At 35.4% G+C, this 26,962-nt stretch overlaps 1 protein-coding gene across 4 annotated transcripts in view; it reads left to right on the plus strand.

Moving 5' to 3' along the window:
* The window catches only part of LOC123525810 (ciliogenesis and planar polarity effector 1-like), a 54,059-nt gene that overhangs the window by 22,329 nt on the left and 4,768 nt on the right, over positions 1–26,962 (plus strand). For 3 of the 4 annotated variants that reach the window (XM_053538302.1, XM_053538305.1, XM_053538303.1), the window contains 21 exons: positions 169–393; positions 691–2,333; positions 2,868–2,882; positions 4,722–4,808; positions 8,006–8,156; positions 8,762–8,910; positions 9,900–10,071; positions 10,914–11,741; positions 11,976–12,155; positions 12,695–12,923; positions 13,596–13,726; positions 14,406–14,526; positions 14,789–14,898; positions 16,599–16,743; positions 17,134–17,390; positions 17,799–18,022; positions 21,812–21,955; positions 22,374–22,587; positions 22,822–23,410; positions 24,217–24,522; positions 25,345–25,485. In XM_053538302.1, the coding sequence (XP_053394277.1) occupies positions 169–393; positions 691–2,333; positions 2,868–2,882; positions 4,722–4,808; positions 8,006–8,156; positions 8,762–8,910; positions 9,900–10,071; positions 10,914–11,741; positions 11,976–12,155; positions 12,695–12,923; positions 13,596–13,726; positions 14,406–14,526; positions 14,789–14,898; positions 16,599–16,743; positions 17,134–17,390; positions 17,799–18,022; positions 21,812–21,955; positions 22,374–22,587; positions 22,822–23,410; positions 24,217–24,522; positions 25,345–25,485 (6,061 nt within the window). The remainder of the gene's footprint in view (positions 1–168; positions 394–690; positions 2,334–2,867; positions 2,883–4,721; positions 4,809–8,005; positions 8,157–8,761; positions 8,911–9,899; positions 10,072–10,913; positions 11,742–11,975; positions 12,156–12,694; positions 12,924–13,595; positions 13,727–14,405; positions 14,527–14,788; positions 14,899–16,598; positions 16,744–17,133; positions 17,391–17,798; positions 18,023–21,811; positions 21,956–22,373; positions 22,588–22,821; positions 23,411–24,216; positions 24,523–25,344; positions 25,486–26,962) is intronic. The other variant, XM_053538304.1, reaches the window with a different exon arrangement.

The following is a 26,962-nucleotide window of genomic DNA, read 5'->3' on the forward strand; positions in this document are numbered from 1 at the left end:
AAATTAGACATAATTTTCCATGTTACCCCTGTTACATAAATCAGAGGTCTGCCCTGTTATTTTTATGACTGAGTTTTCCAGTATACGCACTCTCATTCAGTTAATGTACAATGAAAATGTAACTATGTAACATGAGAGCATTTAGTTCATTAATCTATTCTTACACAGGCCACAACAGAAGGACCCTGTTTAGAGCTACCAGAAATTCTTCAACAGTATAAGATCCTACGATCAGATATAGTCGAATACCGGGACAGTCCGAATGTTGGTCAAGTTATGTCAAGTTTCCGTGATTTCTGCACAATATTGTGGATGTTACACGTGCGTGATGAAATGTCATTACATCTGAGGAAGAGAGGCAAACAGCTTGTCAATGATAACCAAGATGGAACGGTAAAACTTTCTGAAATTTGTACCATTTGTGTTTCAATGAAATTGCACAATGAACTTGTTTTCTTTAGGAGAGAATAAATGGAAACAATCATCATGAAATTGTTCTTAAAATTGTTCACAAATCACGAATATATATAATCAGAAAGTGACATACTGAGATATATTGGAACCATAATTGCATTGCAGCACCATATTTGTTTTGAAATGCCAGTTTTTAACATAGGAAATGCGATCATAACTTACTATTACAAAATTCAACATGTCAAGAAAAATATATATAAATTAAAATATTTTCAGGAGAGTCCAGAGTCAACACTTGGTCAGGAATATGTTCAGGAATGTTTCAAGATTCTCAAGTGGGCTGTACATTTGTTGGCATTCTGCCAGTACCTAGGAGATGAAGATTGTATTCGTAAGGTCATATTGTCTCTCATTCTGGAACTTCCACCTACAGAGGACACAGCTGATATTTTGGCAGAACATTTTTATTTGGCAGAAAGTTATCACCCAGAAGTGCAAGAAAAGTTAGAAAGGCTTGTATCAAGTTGGCAGAGTGTTGAAATTGTGCCAGAGGATGATGGGAAGTCAGCCCGGCCAGAGGAGGGTGAAGATGTACGGCGAAGTTTGGACAATGATGATGATGAAGATGATGGATCTGTGAGAAAATCTGTAACATTTTACCAAGCATCACCAAGGGCTAAGACTTTATCTGTATATTTCTACAAACAGTGTGAGGTGGTGCAGAAAGTGTTAAAAAAGAAGCGAAAATTCTATAGTCAGTACGATGAGTTTGTATTTTGTCCAGAAACTGACGTTGAAAACACAGGCCAGTCAGGTGTGAATTCTGCTGAAGCTATATGCATTGGTTCACGACCATTTGAGACTAAACAGTCTTACCTTGAATTCTTGGACAGATTTTATGCCATCTGTTTCACGAAAGTTGTTGAGAAGGAGTCTGAATCTGGTAGATCATCAATGTATCCAGTGCTAATGCCGTTTGCTAAAATAATCCGTGAAGCAGAGTTTGAATCTTTCCTGAGTAAATATGAGGAAACATACCAGAAGAAACCAAGTTCTGTTGTAATGGCCTCACCTCGAGCTAAGTTTTTCAGAAGCCAGAGCGAGTCCCATGTTTCAGATGGATATGAACCCAAGAACTCACCAGGAGTTGCAAGAGGGAGGAGCTTGTTCAGAAGTAACAGCTCTACTGCTGTCATGCAGGGACATCATAGATTGTCAAGGTTTGAAAGCGAAGGTTCATTAATGACCAAAAACTCCCCAGGACGATCTAGGGGAGAACCACCTTCTCCTTCGAGAGCAAAACCTAACATGACAGGAATGGCTTCAAGGTTTTTCCAGTCTGAGGAAGTTTTATACAAGGATCCAGGTGAGAGTCAGGAAGCTCACTGGATCCTGGATGTGAACTTTGGCCAACGTTACCTTGCCCTTCAACATTTACTTGACTACCTTCAACACTGGGCCAGCAAACAGCATTCTCTTGGTCTTCATGGGAAAGATATTGCTCTGAAACCTACAATGAGAATTGAAGTTCCAACACAGCTGGTGGTTCTTGGGCTTTGGTTGCTGGAAAACAAATACAGCTCATCAAAATTAAAGAAACAAGAAGCTGAATTTGAAAGAGAGGTACATGAGAATATTGAGTATATTCCTAAAGACAGAGCTAGGCAGAGAGCGCTGGGCACTGTTGAAGAAATAACTGAGCGTGACAGCTTCACTCAGGTGTCCAATGTGCCAAGATCAAGATCACATAGTCCAAAAGGTCAGAGGTCAAGGTCACATAGTCCAAAAGCAGATGTGTCGAGGTCAGCAAGTGCTGGATTTGATATGTCAAAGGACAGAACTCTAGAGTATGTAAAGAGTATTACATCAACAATGGAAGAAACAGAACTTAAAAGTGCATACAAGAAAGTGTTGGATGGGTAAGGCCTAAATTTCATAATTTTGATGAATTAAAGAAATAATTTTAAGTAGAGCATTTTCGGTGTAAGTGAATGGGGTACAGCACAGCTTCCAACTTTCTTAAAACATTACATAAAGTTTCTCTCAATAACATTGTGGTAAAGTTCTTATACCCATAGTTGCAGGACCAGAACAGTCTTATAGGCATATGTCTGCCCGGAACATAAATTAAATTGTATATTTATTGTCAAGTCATGTGATTCTGTTTAGTTACAGTTTTCTAAATGCAGTTTTCACATAGCATAAGTAAATTAATCAGGTTTATACAAACAAACTGGACAGGCAGTTCATTTTCTTCAATTTGCTCTTGTTGCCAAGTTTTAAAAGGGAGCCTAGGAACTTGGGGGGAAAAGTCCTTTGATCGGAAATGACTTCTTCCCCAAAAGATTCTACAGACATGTCCAATATTTAGTGTATATCACAAAAATCATATTTCATTACTGCTCAGTCTCATTGTCAGTTTTTTAAGCTCATCACACTGTCCTTAATTTCAGTTATAGAGTTAAGGAGTAAGTATTAACACTGACTGTAGGTAGGCAGAATGCTTATAACTGTATATACTATATAGGTAGCTAATGTTTGATCCACCTTATCTGTAACAGGTTTTGCAAATTGCATCTTCATTTTGCATGATCAAGATTAAAATTATACATCATACTAAAGGCTTTTGAAGATGGTAATTTGATCTTTTGAATTTTTATTCTGTCCTCAATAATGTCAGTTCTGTGACCAAAAATGTTTTTTTTACCATTGTAAAAATCAGGCAAAATTTTAGAAATTGTACAACATTTTTGCATGGAAATGTTTTTATGCATGTTGAAAGATTATGTAAAAAATCTGTCAACAACTAAAGCCAAATTGTTCAAAATGACCAAAAAATATCCACCAAAGTTGTTTTTGGATGATAAATTCATTATTTTGAAAACTAAAAAGGTTTCTATTACCACCCTTGTAGCTCTTTTAATAAATGAAGTATAAAACAAGTGGTATCTGTCACATATTTCAAGAGAATTAAAGGAAAAACTTTTTAAGGAAAAGCTGGATCAAACAGTAATCAGTAGATAGATAGTTTTAACTTTCATCAGAATCATATGAATTGCTAGGCAGTTTTAGAGAAACATAGAAATTATAGTAATTGTATTTTTTTCAAATTTAAAAAAAAATAGTAAACTCAAATTTAAACTTGCTGAACAGTTTACTTTAAAAACTATTTATTTGGTTGTATATCATTTGTGTTTATATTGCTGTTTTTTGATTCTAATGAAAACTTTAATAGCGATAAACTTACTATGGCTTGAAATAAAAGTTACTTTTCATGTGTAATTTTTCTAAAGGTAATTTTCTATATTTCTGATATTTACACTGCTTCATTTTACCCACCATGTACCTCAAGTGTAGTTTGATATAATACTTTAGTAGACTAGTGTTCTGCATTCTGTAAAAACTTAACCAGTGACAAGATCAGTTATATTAAAGATAATAGAGATGCAGGGAAAAATATGATAAATCTCACAAAAGAAAAATTCAGACAGATCTTGTGCTTGCTTAATGCTTGTAGAATTGCAAGTTGTAGATACCATGTAGGCCATTAAAATACTGTGAAATCATTAATGTCGTGGGGGACAAATTTTCGTGGTTGAGTCAATCCACGAAATTTAATCCCAATGAACACGTAAAATTCCCACTCGTTTTATGTTCAGAAGTTGAAATCCACGAATTTACATCCCCACGAAATTGCCGTTCAGACCAAAACCATGAAATTTCATGCCCACGAAATTAAATGATTTCACAGTATTTGATTGCAGACTTTCCTTACTTCATTTGTCATCTGTTTTTTTTTATATAATTAATATCTTGTTTGTATGTAAGGTTGTTATCTTGTTTATGTAAATTTCTAGATTTCTGTGTATAATTTTTGTCATGTATTTCTTCATCTTATTGATAGATGTGTTATGCTGTTTGTGTGTGCTTTAATGCGTATGATGAAGCATTTAATGTGATTATGTTACTATGTGTGTAAAATATATCTCTCTTATAATGCATGTGCATGAAAACTCATTTAACTTTTTTGAATTTTTGAGTTTGAAATGTTAGTCATCACATTCATTTACATATCATATTTTCATTTTTCAGTAAAGGTTTCATTTGTTACACGTTTTTCCTCTTTGGGAAAACATTGCTTGTGGTTTTCACTTCCTGAAAGACATTTTGATCTTACACTGAAATAAACGAAAGTGTCCCCTTTTCTTTCAAGATATGATATTACCGTTTTCATATCATTTGATTTCTGCTATGCTAGACTAGAAGTAGTAAAGTCAAGTCCAAGAAATGTAACTCCTGTATTTCAGGGGAGATGACAGCAGTTCTCTGGAAGTTAGTTCCCTTGAACCAGATGATCTTGATGAAAATTTGAAGCGTTCACTCACAGCTACAGGGTATGGATTGTTGACAAACTTTGTGTCAGTTGATTTTATCAGCGGCATATTAGTTCTTAACAGAAAAAGTTTGAATATTTTTATGCTCCTGGGCATATAGCGATTGAACTGTCCATCCATCGTCTGAACAAACCAGATTTCTTACAGCCCACATCAATGACCAGATTTAGTTCATACTCACACTCAACGAGCCTTTTGGCAAGACGTTCAAACTGACCTATATATGAATGACCTTGACCCTCATATTTGCATTTTTAAAACGCAGCTCCTTGTTGAATTAAAGATTCTGACCAGGGCTTGTATATAGAATTATTATATTGTTCTACCATACCACCTTGATTGTCAAGTACCAACTTACTGTCTTCATAGCTATAAAATGTTATAACAATTTGACTTGTATATTTAACCAACATTTTATCAAAATTTAATCTAGTATTGAAATGTCAGTAACTTTAAAAATGCAGGGGCCTCTGTGGCCGAATGGTTATGGTCGCTGACTTCAAATCACTTGCCTCTCATTGATGTGGGTTCGAGCCTCACTTGGAGTGTTGAATTATTCATGTGTAGACGCCATCCAGCTGGCTTACGGAAGGTTGGTGGTTCTACCCAGGTGCCCGCTCGTGATGAAATAATGCACGGAGGGGCACTTGGGGCCTTCCTCCACCATCAAAAGCTTGGAAGTCGCCATATGACCAATAATCGTGTCGGTGCAACGTTAAACCCAACAAAATAAATAAATTAAAAAATGCAGATATAAAAGGCAGCTAACTATTAACTGCATATTTTATTGTCACACAGTGACAAAGCATATTTATGTTTGATCATATTTGATTACCATGTCATCAGTCAGCCTACTTGTAGGGACTAAGAAGTAACACTGAAATATCTAATCTACTATTTTATATAAAAGGTGTATAATAGTCTAAAGTAAAATATAGCAGTAGTGTGTTTTAATTAATTTAAACACTGTACCGTTGGGCTATGCCCCCTTAAAATTATCCTTTGTGGCATATCACCTCTTTGTTGTGTTAAGATAAATTTTAATCATTTTTAGCTCACCTGTCACAAAGTGACAAGGTGAGCTTTTGTGATCGCGCGGTGTCCGTCGTCCGTCGTCCGTGCGTGCGTGCGTGCGTCCGTAAACTTTTGCTTGTGACCACTCTAGAGGTCACATTTTTCATGGGATCTTTATGAAAGTTGGTCAGAATGTTCATCTTGATGATATCTAGGTCAAGTTCGAAACTGGGTCACGTGCGGTCAAAAACTAGGTCAGTAGGTCTAAAAATAGAAAAACCTTGTGACCTCTCTAGAGGCCATATATTTCACAAGATCTTCATGAAAATTGGTCAGAATGTTCAACTTGATGATATCTAGGTCAACTTCGAAACTGGGTCACGTGCCTTCAAAAACTAGGTCAATAGATCTAAAAATAGAAAAACCTTGTGACCTCTCTAGAGGCCATATATTTCATAAGATCTTCATGAAAATTGGTCAGAACGTTCATCTTGATGAAAGCTAGGTCAAGTTCGAAACTGGGCCACGTGCCTTTAAAAACTAGGTCAGTAGGTCAAATAATAGAAAAGCCTTGTGACCTCTCTAAAGGCCATATTTTTCATGGGATCTGTATGAAAGTTGGTCTGAATGTTTATCTTGATGATATCTAGGTCAAGTTCGAAACTGGGTCATGTGCGGTCAAAAACTAGGTCAGTAGGTCTAAAAATAGAAAAACCTTGTGACCTCTCTAGAGGCCATATATTTTACAAGATCTTCATGAAAATTGGTCAGAATGTTCACCTTGATGATATCTAAGTCAAGATTGAAACTGGGTCACGTGCGGTCAAAAACTAGGTCAATAGGTCTAAAAATAGAAAAACCTTGTGACCTCTCTAGAGGCCATATATTTCATAAGATCTTCATGAAAACTGGTCAGAACGTTCATCTTGATGATATCTAGATCAGGTTCGAAACTGGGTCACGAGCATTCAAAAACTACGCCAGTAGGTCAAATAATAGAAAAACCTTGTGACCTCTCTAAAGGCCATATTTTTCATGGGATCTGTATGAAAGTTGGTCTGAATGTTCATCTTGATGATATCTAGGTCAAGTTCGAAACTGGGTCACGTGCGGTCAAAAACTAGGTCAGTAGGTCTCAAAATAGAAAAACCTTGTGACCTCTCTAGAGGCCATATATTTCATGAGATCTTCATGAAAATTGGTCAGAATGTTCACCTTGATGATATCTAGGTCAAGTTCGAAAGTGGGTCATGTGCCTTCAAAAACTAGGTCAGTAGGTCAAATAATAGAAAAACCTTGTGACCTCTCTAAAGGCCATATTTTTCATGGGATCTGTATGAAAGTTGGTCTGAATGTTCATCTTGATGATATCTAGGTCAAGTTCGAAAGTGGATCACGTGCCTTCAAAAACTAGGTCAGTAGGTCAAATAATAGAAAAACCTTGTGACCTCTCTAGAAGGCCTTTTTAATGGATCTTATGAAAGTTGTCTGAATGTTCACTTGATAATATCTAGGTCAGTTTGAAACAGGGTCAGTGCAGTCAAAAACTAGTCAGTAGGTCTAAAAATAGAAAAACCTGTGACCTCTCTAGAGGCCATACTTTTCAATGGATCTTCATGAAAATTGATCTGAATGTTCACCTTGATGATATCTAGGTCAGTTTCGTAACTGGGTCAAGTGCTCAAAAACTACGCCAGTAGGTAAATAATAGAAAAACCTTGTGACCTCTCAAAGAGGCATATTTTTCATGGATCTTCATGAAAATTAGTGAGAATGTTCACCTTGATGATATCTAGATAAAGTTCAAAACAGGGTCACATACCTTCGAAAACTAGGTCAGTAGGTCAAATAATAGAAAAACCTTGTGACCTCTCTAGAGACCATATTTTTCAATGGATCTTCATGAAAATTGGTCAGAATTGTTATCTTGATAATATCTAGGTAAAGTTCAAAACTGGGTCACATGAGCTCAAAAACTAGGTCAGTAGGTCAAATAATAGAAAAAACAGCGTCTTGCTCAAAACTGGGTCATGTGGGAAGAGGTGAGTGATTCAGGACCATCATGGTCCTCTTGTTGCTATAAACTGTTTCTTGAATAAAAGGTGGCTAGAAAAATTCTCTATGTACAGTAGTTTCACACATGATGCAAAGATAGTCATTTAAGGGATAAATCTGTTGGTTAGGTCGGGGAGAATGAGCAGAAGTAAAGGAAGGAACAGACATAAAAGTCCTAGACGTGTAGAATCCAGTCCAGAAACCAGGAATAACTCTGCGCTCAATAATACCATGCAGTTTGATGGGTCCCCAGAAAGGGCCAACAGACAAACTCCACAGGTAAGATATATTATAACAGTAAAGCATAGTTCCTGGCTGTAAATTAAATGACAGATATTCTTAATATAAGTGAAATCACAAATTGGTGTGTGTGTGAGGTGGGGGGACTAATTTTCCTTTATTTTATGGTTGCATCAGTCAACAAAATCAGATCCCCATGAATGAGATTAGGCAATTCATTTTATCTTTAGAAATTGATATTGACAAATTCATGTGCCAACAAAATAGCCATTTTAGTCAAACAATGAACTTCCATGTCCACACAAAGGATTTCACAGTAATGTATGTTTATATAATGGTAAGAATTAAGTTATCCTGAAGTCTGTTGTGCGCATGTGTAGCATGTTTTGGTGATAACTGAGTAGTTATGCTGATAAACTGAAAAGAAGCCGTGCTAATATTTTATTGAAAACTTGGGAAAACTGGAATGCTTGACTTCCAGAATCATTTGTTTTCCTTGTTGGTTGAGGAAAATAAAATGTAATCAATCATTTGGCATGAACACAAATGTTTTTACCAATTTATATTTTTGGCTGTGTATTGTTTAGCATGTCAGATGTGCCAATGACCGGTAATGATTTTTAATTTTTTTTTTGTCTCTTCAGACCAGTACACCATTGAGGAATAACAGTCCAGCAAATAGAGGGCGGAGAGCAGAGGTACAGGCAGATATATCACGTATATCACTGCCACCTAGTGGTGGAGTACCAGGACAATACACAGCGCCACCTACTGGCAAACCTGATTACTACAGGTCTGTATTATGGCTGTACTACTTTAACTGTTTCTTACCCGGTATGTCATTTTATACATTTTTTAATGAACAAATAAGAAAAAGCCTGGGTAATTTGGTTACAAATGATATCAATGAATGTTCATGAGAGATGAAGGAAAACATCAAAACAGTTGGAGGGAATTGTCAGAGAATTTATAATAATGATTATGTGTTGACTGTCTTGGTAAAAATCCACAAGGTAATTCTGAAGGGTTTGTTAAGCTGTTGAAAAATAAACTTCAACTTTCTTAGATTTGCATGAATTTGTATTTTAAGGCAGTAATAGCTCAAATGAAAATTAACCTTTAGCCTGCTGGCAGCAAGAGATTCTGCCTTTGCAACCAGTGCAGACCAAATCAGCCCGCACATCTGTGCAGGCTGATCATGGTCTGCACTGTTCGCTATTCAGTCAGTAAATTTTCAGTAAACACCCCTTCAAATGATAAATGGTTCTGCCCAAATTGAATGGTGGACCAGTCCATTATAGGAATTTAGCAGGGTAAAGGTTAAGAAAGGCAAGGGAAGTTTTGAGATACATTTGAGTGGCAATCTTGAAACAACTTTATGTTGAGGGGTATCTGTAAAAGGGGAAATGTGTGCAGTGTACAGTTTAAAAATTAAAGTGGCTCTTGGAATAATGCTTCTTCATATATTAAAATCAAGGAAGTAGCCTTGTTCTGTCCTATTACTGTTTGAAAATGACCTTAAGCATGTAAATGAGCCGTGCCATGGGAAAACCAACATAGTGGGTGTGCGACCAGCATGGATCCAGACCAGCCTGCGCATCCGCGCAGTCTGGTCAGGCTCCATGCTGTTCGCTTTTAAAGCCTATTGGAATTAAAGAAACTGTTAGCGAACAGCATGGATCCTGACCAGACTGCGCGGATGCGCAGGCTGGTCTGGATCCATGCTGGTCGCACACCCACTATGTTGGTTTTCCCATGGCACGGCTCAAATCGTTATTACAGAGGAGGGTTACTGGGTGGAGATCCAAGCCGGACAGCGCCCCCTGGTGGTGAGCATGTGATTATGCCTCAGCAGTCAGGGACAGTGGGGAGTGCTCCTGTCAACCTTGCTGGAATGGATCTAGCACAACAGCTACAACACATTGTGAGAGGAGAACTTAGAAGAATGATGGAAGTAATTGAATTTTCCACTTGGCAAAACTTTGTAGTTTATACTGATTTATTTTAACGCTATTGTGATGAAATCTTTGAGCTTATTTGAATATATTTCTAAAACACATCCTAGTGGAACCAGTTCTGATGTTCCATGATAAAGGTTCTGATATGACCTTGTCAGGCTTGAACCAGTGATCATCATATTATGCAGGCTACACCTTAACCACGTGACCACGGCTTCCTTGGCCTGTTGTTAACCAGGTAGTATTTACGGACCCAAAGATGCTTCAGTTCAGATGCTATTGTCACTGTTCTTAACATACTAGTATGGTTGAAATTTTTTTGTCAAAAAATGATTCTAAAAAGGTTCCTCAATCACTTTTACCAAGGCAGTTACATTGAGTATAATTAAAGATTTAGGAGAAAAGGGTATTTATAAGGACATAGAATATGTACAGATAGTGCAGAGCTGATGAAGCATGTTCATATCTTGCTCACAGTTGACTAAGTCTTTGTATCTCTTAGGAAACTAATTTCAAAAAAGAAATGTAGAATGAAAATGAAACTGATAAAAGCTTTATATCCAACATTACTTCTGAACTTCTGAAGTATACACATTTTTGTCCACATGAAATAGCTGTTCTTTGCTGGTCAGTGAAATTTGATATCAATGAAATCAAATGATTTCATAGTAAATTTGTACATAATCGGAAATTTCAGATTTATATTTGTTTGGTTATTGGAACTTTACAAATATGAAATTTTGATTCATTAAGAAATGCTATTTTTGTATTACTTCAAAATACAAACAATTGGATTTTGACATAATATCTCATTTTAAGATAAATGTGTTACTTTAAGGTTCAGCATCAAAGTATGATGGCAATGATGGGTGCCCTGGATGGTCAGCCTCCTGTTGCTTGGCAACCAGAAATTCCAGCAAATCAGAGACAAGGGTCATTAAGGTCACCTATCAGGGGAGGTAACCAAAATCAAATTATAGAGGAAATGGGAGCAAGAAAAGGCAAGGGTTCTATACGAGGAGTTATGAGTGAGCTGAAAAACTTGCAAGTTACAGAGCAAAAAGAGCAGAAGAGAAGAAAATCTAAATCACCACAGGGGAAAGAGAATATTGATTCCTCCTTGAGAATGTCTGAATTAAGAAATGGTGAAAACATTGAGGTTTACAGAGTAACTCAAGATTCAGGTATTAATTTTTATCCAAATTTTCTGCGGATCCCTGCTGAGCGAGACACTGAAGGGGTAAGATTTCCACATATACAACAGGAAGCCTGGGGCCCTAGACAAAGCCAGTTGCCAAGACAAGATATTCCTGACATGCCTTTGTTACATGTTGATAGGACGATTCCTGGCCACAAGTTCCCGGTGAATCAAAGATCTCAGTTGTTACCTAGGTACCAACCTGATCCCGGATATTTCCAACCTCCACCAGGATTCAGTCCTGCCCAAGCAGGACCTGCACCACGGCAACCTCCTCGGCAACCAGAGAGCCCAGATAGTGGTATTGGAATTCCACTACTGAGGTTACAAACAGCAGAAGAGAAATCAAAACGTCAGCCAAGATTTGGAGAGTTACTTCCCCCTGATGTAATGAGTGAAGTTGACAGGGAGAAACAACAACAGGAAATGTTAAGAGAGAGATATCTTAGAGAATACCATGAGCTACAGGTAAAACTTCAGCTTCACACAAAAATAAATTTGAGTTCAACTCGTGTTTTATTTGTCTGTTAAGTTTATTAATTTCTTTTGCTGAATATTAACTGCATTGCAATTTGTTGAATAAAGCAATACTGTCTTGATTCTGGTAAATCTGATAGGTTTGATCTAGATATTTTCTGTTTGAATGAAATTCATTTTGAGGAGAACTGTGGTTGAGAAATGTTAAAGGTTAATTGTTCACAGTCTGAGAAGGCAAAAGAGCAGTATAAACAGAGGTTTGGAGACAGGTTATTACATCTTAATCTGAAGTCTGTTGTCGAGGAAGAGGCAAAGATCTCACCTAGGAAAGCTCAAACTCCAAGGAAAAGTCACCCAAGGAAAACACCTTCTCCAAGAAAAACACCACGCTCGTTGTCAGAGCAGGTTTGTTACTTTAGTGTTATTGATGATGATGTTTTGTGATCAAAAACTTGTATATCTTTCATTTTAAATGAGCTTTTTTACAAAACCAAAACTAATTTACATACCATATGAACTGGGTTTATACATCCAATTAGTGATACTGTTACTTTTTGACTGATTTTCTTAAAAATTACATCTTACTGCAGTATATAATATATAACTTCACTTGTTTATACATCTTGATGAAGGTGTTTGTAAAGTCCAAAACTTGTTAATTGCTTACTGAATATTATAAATTATCTTGGCCTGCTGTTTTGAATTGTAGTTGGTTGTATTTATTTTTAGCATAGTTTGTTCATAGTATTTCATATTTTTCAATACAAAATGCCATTGTAGCTTTGAAGAGTTGTTTTAAGGATGTTCAGTAATTATGCGAGATGTGACATTTCAAAACTGAAAATATTCAGTTATATCTGTAGAGCTTTGTTTGGATTGATTGCGATGTCAGTTCGGCTACAATTACCAATGTAACAGAGTTTATCTACTAATCTTTTCATCAGCTTTCTTCCAAGAGTTCAAAGAAAAGTTCTGCAAGGAAGAAGCCAGAAGCAGATGCTACTGAGGGCGGAGAGTTGTTGTCAGAAAAAGGACGAATTAGAGAAGAAGTGGAAGAAGAGGCGGAGTCAAGACAGGAGGAGGAGGAGGAGGAGTCTGAAGAAGAGGATGTTACAGAGGCAGATTCTATGGAGGAAGAGGAGGAGCTTCATGATGGATATGCTATTAAACAAGGTAAGATGAATTATTTCTTATTTTCGATGTTATATTTTATTACAAGTTGTTCAGTCAATTATTGAAATATATCTGACAATTTATCAGTGGAATTGTTAGATACATTTTTTTTTCACTGGGTGAAAAATATCAAACCTGCAAAATTTGGTTTAAATGAAAATAGATAGAAAATTTGTTTGTTTTACATATTAGATAAAATATCTTTTACTCATGAACGGCAAATCTTACATTTCCACTTTTGGCTATGCTACTTGTGAAAATATTCACTCTGTAAAAAATATTCCAATCTTACACATGAAATTACAGGATAAACTGATTCACTGACTACCCTTATCTGCTAGTAGTTGTCTGATCTTATCTCCTTGCTCAAGTTTCCAACTACATAATCCAGCTAGGTCTTTCTGCTGAGTGAAAACTACAGTCACTATTATTTCAAAATGTGTGTAGAGTTCGTAAAACTCTGTGCAGAACCAAATATAAACACTGTATGTAATAAGTCATTAAAAATGCAGCTATATTTTAACGGTGTCATACTTAACTTATATTGTAAAGAATTTGTTTCTTAATACTGTAGTTTTACTTTCAAATATAGGATCAGTCTATTACCGTTTAAGAGGAATGTTTTGAAACAGTTATACTCATTAACCAATAAATGGTCTGGTTTATTCACAGGAGAATTTGAGGCTTATCTAGCCCTAGAGAATGCCTTGTCGAAGACGAAGGACACACATGCTAGGATACAGTTGAAGACAGCACTACGACTGCAGAGACAGAGAATGATGGAGAACTGGAAACGACCCAAGGTAAACCATTCTCGTTTCACATACAAAATGTGTACTAACATTTTCATTGAATGCCATCATTGGCTGTCTTAATACGGCTCAGTTATGCCTGAGATAAGTTATTTCATTTTTTTTTTCAGTGAACTAAATAATTAAAACCTTAAATTAAAAAAAAAATCTGTTTAATAACCTTGTTACTGGTAAAATTTAGAGTTCTGGTTCTTTGAATTATACTGCTCATGCATGTACAGTCTGGAGATAATTCTGCCGACTTATTAAGAAAAAGCATGATATTAACAAACTGAAGTTCTTGTTTTGTCCCTTAGTGACACCAGTACTCTATGACAAATGGACAGGAAATAGAACATGTCAGAAGTCATTTGTTCTCCTCTTATTCATGTCAGGTTGCTGTTATTTACTTGCTGAAAAGAAGTTTCAAAATATGGTTAACCATTTTGTTCTATATAACAGAAATACTTTAAAACTGTAATAGTTCACTCAAACAAAACATGATAGAATGCCAGTTATATGTTTCAGGTTGATTTTACACTCAAACAAAACATGATAGAATGCCATTTACATGTATATGTTTCAGGTTGATTTTACACTCAAAGAAAACATGATAGAATGCCAATTATATGTTTCAGGTTGATTTTACACTAAAAACATGATAGAATGCCAAGTACATAATATATTTCAGGTTGATTTTGCCACTAACACTGCAGAGATGCTGGATGCAGGTATTGATGCTGATTTTGTTCCCCAGGAACCTGAGTATATCAGGACATCAGAAAAAGCTACATCTATCACCAAGGATACAGGTATACAAATAATAGCTTCTGTGGCATATACTGGTAGTTGGATAGTATCACTTAAAATATACTTGATGTAAAAGATTTTGAATAGTCTTACAATGTAAATATTTTAGTCTGTACTCTTGCTATAATTTAACTCTAACACAGTATTCTTAATCAATGGAATTTATGTTTTCATGTGATCTTTAGGTATCTGTAAGCTACCTCTGAAAATGACCGATAAATAAATGCTCAAAAGTTTAATATAGTTTGATTATGTTCTATGCAGGTGTTGATCCTATACAAGAAGCTGTTATAGAATACAACCAGAGTAGGCAGGCTAATGTGTTACCACCAGATATATACATGGGTCTCAGATTTAACAGTGCAGATTCTCAAGTAAGTATTGATGACTTCCAGTGTACCAGTAGTGTTGCAATTTTTTTATTTATATGAATCATCTCTTGGAATTGGTTAGATAAGGTTTCAAATCAGTTCAGCAAAACTTAAGGCACAGACCTTACCTTTTAATTGCCTTAAATTCCTTAATGTGTGGCGATGCTTTGAAAAATAAGGGTTTATTCAAATCAAATTTAAACAGCAGAAAATTTTGATTCTAAGTGCAGACTTCCTCAAAGCAATATTATGTATTAATATTTTGTGATTGATTGACAATGGGTATTTCACATTTTGATGATAGACTACAATAGAAAGAAGATATTTCTCTTTTTTAGCTCGACTATTCGAAGAATAGGGGAGCTATCCTACTCGCCCCGGCATCGGCATGAGCGTGGGCGTCACACAAATGTTTAAGTTTGCGTACCACCCCAAATATTTTCAAAGTCCATTGAGATATTGCTTTCATATTTTGCATACTTGTTTACCATCATGACCCCAGTCTGTAAAAAGGAGGAGGCAACTCTATCAAGCATTTTGATTGAATTATGGCCCCTTTTTGACTTAGAATAAATCTTAAAGTTTGTGTACCACCCCAAATATTTTCAAAGTCCATTGAGATATTGCTTTCATATTTTGCATACTTGTTTACCATCATGACCCCAGTCTGTAAAAAGGAGAAGGCAACTCTATCAAGCATTTTGACTGAATTATGGCCCCTTTTCTACTTAGAATAAATGTTAAAGTTTGCGTACCACCCCAAATATTTTCAAAGTCCATTGAGATATTGCTTTCATATTTTGCATGCTTATTTACCATCATGACCCCAGTCTTTAAAAAGGAGGAGGCAACTCTATCAAGCATTTTGACTGAATTATGGCCCCTTTTCTACTTAGAATAAATGTTAAAGTTTGCGTACCACCCAAATATTTTCAAATTCCTATTGAAATATTGCTTTCATATTTTGCATATTTGTTAACATCAACCATTCTGTAAAAAGGAGAGGCAACTCTATCAAGCATTTGGACTGAATATGCCCTTTTACTTAGAATAATTTAAGTTGCGTTACCACCCATTATTTGCAAGTCCTTGGATATTGCTTTCATATTTGATATGTTCCATCATGACCATCTGTTAAGGAGAAGGCAACTATCAAGATTGACTGATTATCCCTTGACTTGATATGTTTTTAAGTTAAAGTTTATCATGCTAATTACTTAAGCATGAATGTCGAGGCGCTGTCCACTGAACTTGTAAGATAAGTATTCAAAATAATGATGAGTTTTAATTTATCCATATATTTATTTATCTATTTACTTGTTGTTTTAGCCATAATTGAGCCGCATGATGAGAAAACCAACATAGTGCGTTTTCGACCAGCATAGATCCAGACCGGCCTGCGCATCCTTGCAGTCTGGTCAGGATCCATACTATTCGCTTTCAAAGCCAATTGCAATTAGAGAAACCATTATTAAATTATTTAGTGAACGCATGGATCCTGACCAGACTGCGCAGATGCGCAGGCTGGTCTGGATCCATGCTGGTCGCAAACGTACTATGTTGGTTTTCTCATGGTGTGGCTCATATATATATTTATGTTTTTATGACCATGTTAAATATTATGTAGAAATGAATTTATCTGTCTTTGGATATTTACATAAAAAATGAAAGCTGATCACAATTTTTTTTTGTTTTAACTTCAGGAGTCCCGAGGACGGAACTACCTGAATGTAGTTGACCTGGATGCCTCAGCTGTGCTGAATGATCTACGGGAGAGACCAGAACCTACGGAGCCCCAGTTGGACAAATCACTGTCACCTGACCAACAACACATTAGGAATAGAATGGGTACGTATATTGTACTGATTAGTAAGAGCTATAGCAAATGTTTGATTTTAATATTGTTTTATACTGACATGGCATATCTTAAACTTTTTAAAATACGTTAACCAGAAATTATTTTGTGTAATGGTTGCCTACCGTACATTACATAAAGTCTTGGATGAAAGGGAAATACCGGTAACAATATTTTGCATTTCATGCTTTCCCTTTTTCTGAAATCTGTATAGAAAATTGTGGGCTCCATGTTTAAATTTCTCATTTGGAATACTTACCACTAGACTAGGACAGTCTTAGCAATATATCAAAATAAGTAGTTTTGGACTTCAAGTAGGTTTCTTGCACAAAACCTGGTCTTGAGACAATAAATAGTATTATTGTATATGTCCGTATTTACAGCCCAGGAAGATGATACTAGACTGTCATTTGAGCCACCTGTGATAGAGAGGCCAACCAGAGCTGATGAACTTACATTGAAGATATTTGAGACTAAGATGCAGGACCATGATAGGTTGTCCCTGGCCATCATTCCCCGGGATAGTATGCCAGATTCAAAGTATGCCATCATGCAGAGGTTACGAGACATGAACTCACAACTGTCAGCCATTGATCATATGTCAAATAATATAGAGAGGGAATTTAAGAGTACTAGATTGGTAAATAAGATCATTTCTTATATTTCTTTATCTTTAGATTATGTACATTTACTTTTATGAAAGTGCAAGTCTTTTTATAAATAATTCTGTATTTTTAAGGTAGTTGGTAAAGTACTACATTTTCTTGGATATGGATAAGAACTTCACCACATGAATCATTTGGAAGACTAATGACTTGAGACATTATCTTCGTAGTCCAACAAGCACCAAGGACATTTTTCTTGGTCTGTGATTGCACTGATTATTACCTTGAGATTATGGAGAATATTTGTCTCATAGAGGGATTGAACTTGTGAGCATTAAGTTGGTCAGCCTTAATACTCCTACTACTGACCTAACCTGATGGACTCCAAATTATATATTACAAATATAATCTAAAACTTAATGTACAAATCTGGTTCCCTGTAGGCACTTGGCACACTGGAAGATATGACAAATGCCATGGAGCCAGCCACTAGCCAGGACATCCTAGAGGAAGATCAGCGTCTTAGAGAAAAATTGGTTGACTCACGTGAAGATATTTCTTCGCCACTTCGCTCCGCCAAGTCACCGACTCCAAGTGCCAAGATGACAGCAAGGTCCACAGCTAGGTCGAAAAAATCTGCTGCTGCTGGTGAAGAAAGGCGGGAAATGTAAGTGTGGATAATAATGTCATATAAACTGCACAGGGCAAAGTACACCTCATACCTGTTTATAAGAAAACTCTGTTAGGATTATAGGGTTTTTTTTTATAGGGTCATGTTCTAGTAGAAAGTCTTCTTTACTAGAAGCTTTAAATTACATGCAAAATGCTGGATGAAATGTATCACAATTTTCAGGATGAAATGCTTCAAAATGCTTACAAAACATAAAATCACAGTCTGAATTTCTTTAGTAAAATTAAGAAGCAGGTTTAATTTTTTGTGCACCCCCTACTCTCCCAAAAACATGAGGTGTATCATTCAGCATTTGAATTTGTGCACCTGGTGTTTTGTTTGGGATTTCACTCTACAAGACCAGAGTTGGACAAAAATATGCATTAAGGGTAAGAGTCTTAAAGTTTGTGTGGAATTTATCTCAAAAGTATTTGACCTGAGTCACAAAATTTTATAGGAATGTTGTTCAGGATGTGAACTTGTGCACCTGGGTTTTTATTTGGGATTTTTACTTTCCTCCTTCCCCCTATAAATTTTTTGTTTTTCTCCATCTGTTTTGTCTGGCTTGTGTTTCCTGATGGTGTTTTGTAGCACCATAACCCAGCTTGCACCCCATCCCACCCCCTCAATGACTCATACTTCTAATCCAAGGATATATCAAAGTAAACTGAATTTTGCATTATCAACAAGTAACATATGACTGTACAGTGACAAGACGTGGGGGCACTAGTGCCCTATGAACACACCTCCAGTTAAAATAAGCCTTGCTGAACAACAAACTTGCAACACTATCATACAGTGTATTGTTTGTTTATTGAAAAAGTCACACTATGTGATAACATTTGGAGAAAATAAAGTTTTAATTTTATCATATCAATTTACACATTTATGAAGAAATTAAGATGCAGAGAGCTACAGTAAATAGAAAGTATTGACCTTGACCTTGGTGTATCATTTGGTGTCAATAACCTTACAAAGATGATGTGTCTTTTGAAATTGATCAGTAGTCAATAATCATTGCACTTTCTATTTATATAAATGATAATCTTGTTTAGCTTGCTTGAATTTACTTGGAGTAAAAGTGCATAAGCTTTAATTAAAGTCGTCTCATAAACAGCTTGTTAGACTTTCATGAAACTACTGGTCAGTTGCATATTTACATAAAACATACCCTGATTTGTTCAAATGATTTAGCTCTTGTATACAAAAGAGGCACCACACATTAAAAATACTCTGTTATGAGATATTTTTTTTAAATTTCTATTTTTTCAAATCTTATATTTTCATGAAAACTGTAAATAATGCAGTCCTGTTGCAACCTTTAATCAAATTCTGAGTTTAGAGCTTTAGTGGAAGCCTTTTTGTGTCAGTCTGTCCATTTGTCTGTCTGTCCATTGAAATAAGAAGGGATAACATGGAATAATTCCCTTTCATAAATGAATTGATTAGTTTAACGTTTACATCACCAATCCTTACTTGCAACTGTATTACCCAGCTTGGGCCCTACATGGCTAACTTGGCTTGTATCTATTTTGTTCTCCAGCATTAAGAGAGTAGTAATCCAGTTGGGGGTTTTCAGTTTAAATGAGCCGTGCCATGGGAAAACCAACACAGTGGGTATGCGACCAGCATGGATCCAGACCAGCCTGCGCATCTGCGCAGTCTGGTCAGGATCCATGCTGTTCGCTAATAGTTTCTCCAATTCCAATAGGCTTTAAAAGCGAACAGCATGGATCCTGACCAGACTGCATGGATGCGCAGGCTGGTCTGGATCCATGCTGGTCGCATACCCACTATGTTGGTTTTCCCATGGCGCGGCTCAAATCACTTCTTGGAATTAATCTTCTAATGCCATGTTCTCTGTTCTACATCATACAGGACTGTATTAAATCGATGTAGAATTAGTCTGCTGATTAAAGACCTGGTCATGTTCTCTGTCATAGTCATACAGGATGGCAGAGCATTTTTTGTTAAAACAATATAATACACTTGAAATGTGAGACATTATTTAGTTGTACTGAGTTATGGCTCTTTGAGATGTTTTACTATTAGGTAGCTCTATTAATCTTAAGAGAATTGTATCAGAAAAGAATTTAATGTTAAATCATAATTCTAGTCTATTTCGACATTTTTCACATTTCTAACTTTGATGAAGATTACACGTAAGATGTTAGGTGTAATGATACAACGATAATAAAAAGCCGGAACAATTTTCTCATGCAAAATGAAAAATAATTAATACTAAACCCTTCCCACAGTTCAGATGCAGTTTTGTGCAGGGTGAATGTCTTTAAGAGTACTGCACCGCTCGTGGTGGATTAATCTCGAATAAAGATGTTGCATGTTATACATCAGTGCTTATGTTATTGAAATAAATTGGATAAAATTGATTAAATGTGCAGGTGAATGCACTGAACAGGATTGCACTTTACATGTTTATTGGAATATTTTATGGACAAACTGCTTTTCAAATTTTTATGTTTAGGAGTGCTTGTTTATTTGCGACAAATTATCATTGCTTTTAATTAGAGAGAGCTATAAATCATTAGTGTAATGTAGTAATATATGGCTTAAGTATTTCTAATTTAGAGTATATTTTTATGGAAATGACAAGATATTTCTGTTTGACTTTAACAAAGTAAGTGATCTTTTTTTATATACCCTGTAGTTTAAAAAGTATGTGTTCTACTGCTATAGCGTTACCATAAAAAGATATTTACTATTATGATTAAAAACTTTCCTTCTGTGGTTTTTCAAAATGGTTACTTCTGATTTGATAATGCAGTTTTGCAATACTCAAGGTAGACTGAAATTATCTTGTAAAAACAACTTCCCTCCCCATTAAAGTATGAAGAAAGCAGATTTTCTGTGAAGAGCAAAGTAAATGTTAGTAGTAGGTATTTCATGAAACTGTACATCATTGCTTGTTGATGTTTAAAAATAAAATGAGAGAAAAAAAAAGCACATGCATGTGAAATAATATATTCATAATATTGATTTATATTGCAGCATTTATCCTTGGGAAAAGACCTTGTAAATTTGACTGTTTACGTGAGAAATTCTGCATTCAGCATGTAATAAATGTTACAATGAAAATGCTGAAATTTGCAATTTATTTCTTTGAAAATGTTTAATTTAGTGATGCAGATTAACAGAACAGTTTTGATTTTAACCATAGTGTGTGTGATGTTGATACAAGGACAAAAACATCAAACGATATATTTCGTAGATTTGGAACAAACACATTGCTTAACTTATAGTGGTCATGTCCATATCATATCTCCCATTCAAAGTCTTGTGGGTCAAGTATTTGCATGTGAGGTGATGTTACTTGTTACCTAACACAAAAGAAATAAATCATAATCGTCATTTACCACCTCAGTCTTTTGTTTGTTGTATAGATATTCTTTCATTTTCAAGCAATGGTGTGAATCCATGTCTCCATCCATCCATTTTTGATATTCTTACAGTTTTTGTCAGTTTCATTCAAACTTGGTAGGAATAATTGGTATCAGGACTAGTAGCACGTTGTCCAGAGACTTCAATGTCTGATTGGTTTTCTGAGTGCAATGTTGAAATTGACCATTAGCAATTTAGCATTCTCTAATGTTGTTCAGTATCAATTTTATACCCTTGGAATATGTTGTTATGTTGTCAATTTGTTTTTGATATTCGTTTGCAGTTGATGTTTAAAATGACATAATTCATAATATAGAATTGTGTCTGCATGATTATTACTTGTCTTCACACAGGGCTTTAAGAAATGTTTATAAATTGTGTATTCAGGTCTGTTGAGCTAGCCAAGCTGTCGGGATTGAGTGGTATCAGTGATATTATTGGTGACATGGTTGCTAAGGGTGACATTGATCTAGACGATGTTGGTTTGTCCCAACGTGAGGCAAACAGGCTTGTGCAGAGAGGAGCAATCAGGTATTGTGGCTGCTTTTTCTTCATTTTGCAAAGACTGCTACATACAGAAGTAATATGGCATTGAAAAGTTTATTATGAATGGATTTTGAGGATTCAGTTTTGTATCCGTAAAAATGTTTACATGTTGTACAAATTTAAAGTTGACTTTCAGAAAGCTTTTAAATATATTACTATACCTAAACCTCTTTAACATAAAGAACTTGGAATTAACAGTATTGTGTAAAGAGAGTCCAAAGGCTATGTTGATTATGCCATAATATTGACTATAAGATTACATATTTTAATAAATTAAAACATTTTTTTTCATATTTATTTTGGTCTGTGTCTTTCATGATATATTTTATCATTATGTTTTGAAATAAAGTTAGATTTTCAATATATATGATATATTTAAACAGTTCTTTTATTTTGTATATAGGAAAGATCAGGTGCACGAAGCTCGTGTAAGCCTAGATGAGATCAAGAAGATGGCAGAGACTGCTCATAAAGATGGTGCCCAAGACAAAGAGGCATTACGTACATGGATGGTAAACAAACGTCACCAACAAATGGCGGAGTATAAGCGACACTTAGAAGAGCTCAGGGAGCGTGAACCCCGACCTTTCAAACCAAAACATGAAGACTCTGACTTTGTATGTATTTGTTTGCTTTATACATTTTCAAAAGATACTTATTTTCTCCAAATTGTTTAATTTTTTATCTGGACAGATCATAAAGGCCAGCAGATATTTAGTAAACATGAAAGAGGTGAACTGAAACAAAAGATGTGCACGTAAATTCTTTTTGTTACTGTAAAAAATTCTCACAATTTTGATAGTTTGTTAAGATGTTTATTTAGAAATAAAAAGCAATACTTTACATTTCAGTCGATGACTGTGGCTGAGAAGAAAGCTCTCACTGAAGCAAGAGAAGAGTCAAGGAAAAATGCTAAGAAAGCATTTATGACAAAACGTCTTGATGAGGCACAAAACTTGCTTGGAAATATTCTCAGTGATAAACCAGATCTGCCAAAAGACTTGCCAGCCAGAGTTGCTACACCAAAGCGTAAACCAGCCAAAGACAGATCACCTGTCAGTGTTAGAGGTAGGACTCCACTATCAACTGGAATGAAGGGAAGAAGTCAGGGTAGAAAACTGCAAGGTATTCTGAAAACAAGAGATGTTAGTCCTCATTATGAAGCAGATTACAGCTATGATAGAGAGGATTATGGTGACCTTGACCTTGAAGATGATTGGCTGATGGAGCAGCAGACATACCAAGAGGAACCAAGGCCGGTTCCCATTCAGTCAAAGAGTGATAGGACTCATCTTCCACCATGGCAGATTGCGGTACAACCGGCCAGGGAACCAAGTAAAGGGAAAAAGCCAGCAGGGTTGGTTCCCAAACTCAAGCTCAGTTTGGAAGATGTGCATGAGGAGGAACCTCTGAAACTACAACAGACAGCAGAAACAACTGGTGAGAATAAAATATATCGCTAAAAAAATCTACCTTCTCATTTTATACGGATCAAGATTTCTTTTTGTTATTTAGCTTTACAAATAACAGTATGGGTGTATTACCAAACTCAACCTCATTGAGTTTCTTCAAACCAATCTTTGACAAGCTTCTGCAGCATTAACTCTTATGTAAATTGGTGATATCAAATACTTGTGTATATTTAAAAATGTACTATGCAAACATGCTTACATTATAACTCAAATAACTAGATTGTTCATCTTCATCCCACTCTGCTGTTTGATTCACTAATTACGTCTCCCACACCACTGTGGTGGGAAACATATTGATTTACTCCTGTCTGTGTGTGTGTGTGTCAGTCTGTGTGTTTGTCAGTCTGTCACAAATCTTGTCCGCACTCTTAAGTCGAACATTTCTCATCTGATCTTTACCAAACTTGAACAAAATGTGTTTGCCAATTAGTCCTTGGCCATGTTCGATAACTAGCCAAATCGGCCCAGGCACTTCGGAATTATGGCTTGAACTACCGAAAATCGCTCAGGTCTTGAGGCATAAATGACTCATATACTACTAATCATGTGAAAAGTAGTATATGTTGCATTTATGCCCCAAGACCTAATCATGTTATATGATTAGTCAGTTGAGGTCTTGGTGCATGGTTGACTCATATACTACTATTCAGATGATTAGGCAGTTGTGGGAGACATGAGCTTTTCTCAAAAGCAGCTCTAGTTTAATATTTAAAATGAAATAGATGAAAAATTGTTTTGCAGGTTATGTGAATCTGTCATTTATGAAAATTGCAGGAGACCTGTCAGAATACTATAAAGCAGTAGAAGCCATGGATGTATCTTCTAGTCATGAGCATGCTGGATATGTTGCTAGGCAACCAGTTGAAAGAGAGGCAGAGGTGGAGCCAGAGCCACAAAAGACATTCAAGGTCACACCCTATACCAAACTTGTTAAAGTACAGAGGCCAGAAAGGACAAGGAAGCAAGTGAATAAGTTTGCTCAGGCTTACAATCGTGAGCAGGCAAGACTGAGTATATCGGAGTCGGCAAGAACCTCGGCACGGACAGAGATGTCCGATAGAGAGAGACAAATGATTTATGGTGAGGTTTTAATTATACTGAATAGCTTTATACTGAGGCAAAATAATGATCTTTTGTACATACACAGAACAAAACTGATAAGTTCTCCAAATTTCAACAAAAATGTAACAAATTTCCAAGTAAGGAAATGTAATATAACTTTCAAAAGATATATCCCGACTGCTAAAATTATTTTATGAAATACGTTGGGTTTTTTTAACAGTTATCAAAAAGGGCATTTTGTTTTCAGGTGATCCTGATTCAAAATTCATAAAAAATACTTCCAAAAATGTTAGAAACATTACTTTAAAGTTTCTCATTTGTTATTTTTTCTGCCATAACTTTAGTAGAAATCCTAGCTTAGCTAGTGTCCACAAAGTTAGGAATTTCATTCCCTTTGGTTGGTACCAAGATATTTGATTTGATTAGTTTTTAATGAACCATCAAAAACAATTTTGGTTGGGTATTTTCCGCTATAAGATTTAACCATTTTGGATACAAAAAAAATATATAACTCAAATCATGGCTTTGTTGATGGATTTTATAAGAGCTTTAGTAAAAGCAACATTCCTGTAAAATTCTAAATTTTTTTTTTTTGAAATTGTGATTTGGTCCACTTTTTACATGATGAAAAAAAACAAAAAAAAAACATTTTGACCATAGACATTATTTAAGAATTAGACATATTCAGATTTAAAAAAATCAGCTATCATCCCTTGTATACCTTTAGTATGCAGAAGTTCATGAAAATTAGATGGATGAAACATAACTATGATTACTGTAAATATTAATTTTGTGTAAATTCATTTTGTCAGGATATTTAATGAATATTATTTTGGTCAGGTTCTAAGAGATTGCCAGCAAAAAGGCCGACAGAGACAACACCACGTCGGATAAAGACATACACAGAGAGATTACAAGAGATGAAAACTGGACAGAAATACTCTACTCCAGTAGCTCCCAAATCTCACCTAGGATCATCCAGTAAGTCTAGCATAGCATGCCATAAATCTGTCAGTAGATATATTTTGATTTTAGATTTAATTTTTTTTTAGTATACCAACAATACATGTATGTTGTTATTGATATATTTGATTGTGGTGTTAAAGTCAGACAGAATTTACAGATAATGAAACTGCCTGTGCATGTTACACAGTCAGGTATATACTAGAAAGGAAATAAGCTGTTATGTTAGCTTAATGAGGGAAGGATAAAAGATAAATATCTGGATTTCTAACAGAAAGATAAAAGTCAGGATTGCGGTTGATTGACTATGATAATTCTTGTTTCTCAGAATGTTCTGTGCCAAACAAAGACATCCTGGTTCCTGTTAAACATCCTGATAAACATCCTGGTTCCTGTTAAACATCCTGGTTCCTGATGACTTGTTAATCACATTTATTTCTAAATATTTGTATGATATTGGCATTAAAACTAGTTTTTATAAATACATGTAAATCAGATATAGAGCCATAAATTGTTACACTAATCTGTCACCTTTTCTTACAATAGTAAAATCATTTAATTTCATTCGCTCATGAAATTTCATGGTTTTGGCCAGGTGAGAGGATATTCAAGGAATTCAACTTATGAAAATAAAATGACTGGTAATTTAATTTGCTCATTGAGATTTGATTTTTAGCTCATCTGATTTTTTGAAAAAAAATGATGAGTTATTGTCATCACTTGAGCTGTTGTCGGCGTCGGCGTCGGCATTGCCTGGTTAAGTTTTATGTTTAGGTCAGCTTTTCTCCTAAACTATCAAAGCTATTGCTTTGAAACTTGGAATACTTGTTCACCATCATAAGCTGACCCTGTATAGCAAGAAACATAACTCCATCTTGCTTTTTGCAAGATTTATGGCCCCTTTTGTACTTAGAAAATATCAGATTTCTTGGTTAAGTTTTATGTTTAGGTCAACTTTTCTCCTAAACTATCAAAGCTTTTGCTTTGAAACTTGGAATACTTGTTCACCATCATAAGCAGACCCTGTACATCAAGAAACATAACTCCATCTTGCTTTTTGCAATAATTATTGCCCCTTTTGGACTTAGAAAATCAGTTTTCTTGGTTAAGTTTTATGTTTAGGTCAGCTTTTATCCTAAACTATCAAAGCTATTCCTTTAAAACTTGCAACACTTGTTCACCATCATAAGCTGACCCTGTACAGCAAGAAACATAACTCCATCCTGCTTTTTGCAAGATTTATGGCCCCTTTTGGACTTAGAAAATATCAGATTTCTTGGTTAAGTTTTATGTTTAGGTCAACTTTTTCTCTTAAACTATCAAAGCTATTGCTTTAAAACTTGCAACTCTTGTTCACCATCATAAGCTGACCCTGTACAGCAAGCAACATAACTCCATCCTGCTTTTTGCAATAATTATTGCCCCTTTTGGACTTAGAAAAATCATTTTCTTGGTTGAATATTATGTTTAAGTCAACTTTTCTCATAAACTATCA

This window comes from Mercenaria mercenaria, chromosome 3, assembly GCF_021730395.1.
Source record: "Mercenaria mercenaria strain notata chromosome 3, MADL_Memer_1, whole genome shotgun sequence".
In the NCBI taxonomy this organism is placed as follows: Eukaryota; Metazoa; Mollusca; class Bivalvia; order Venerida; family Veneridae; genus Mercenaria; species Mercenaria mercenaria.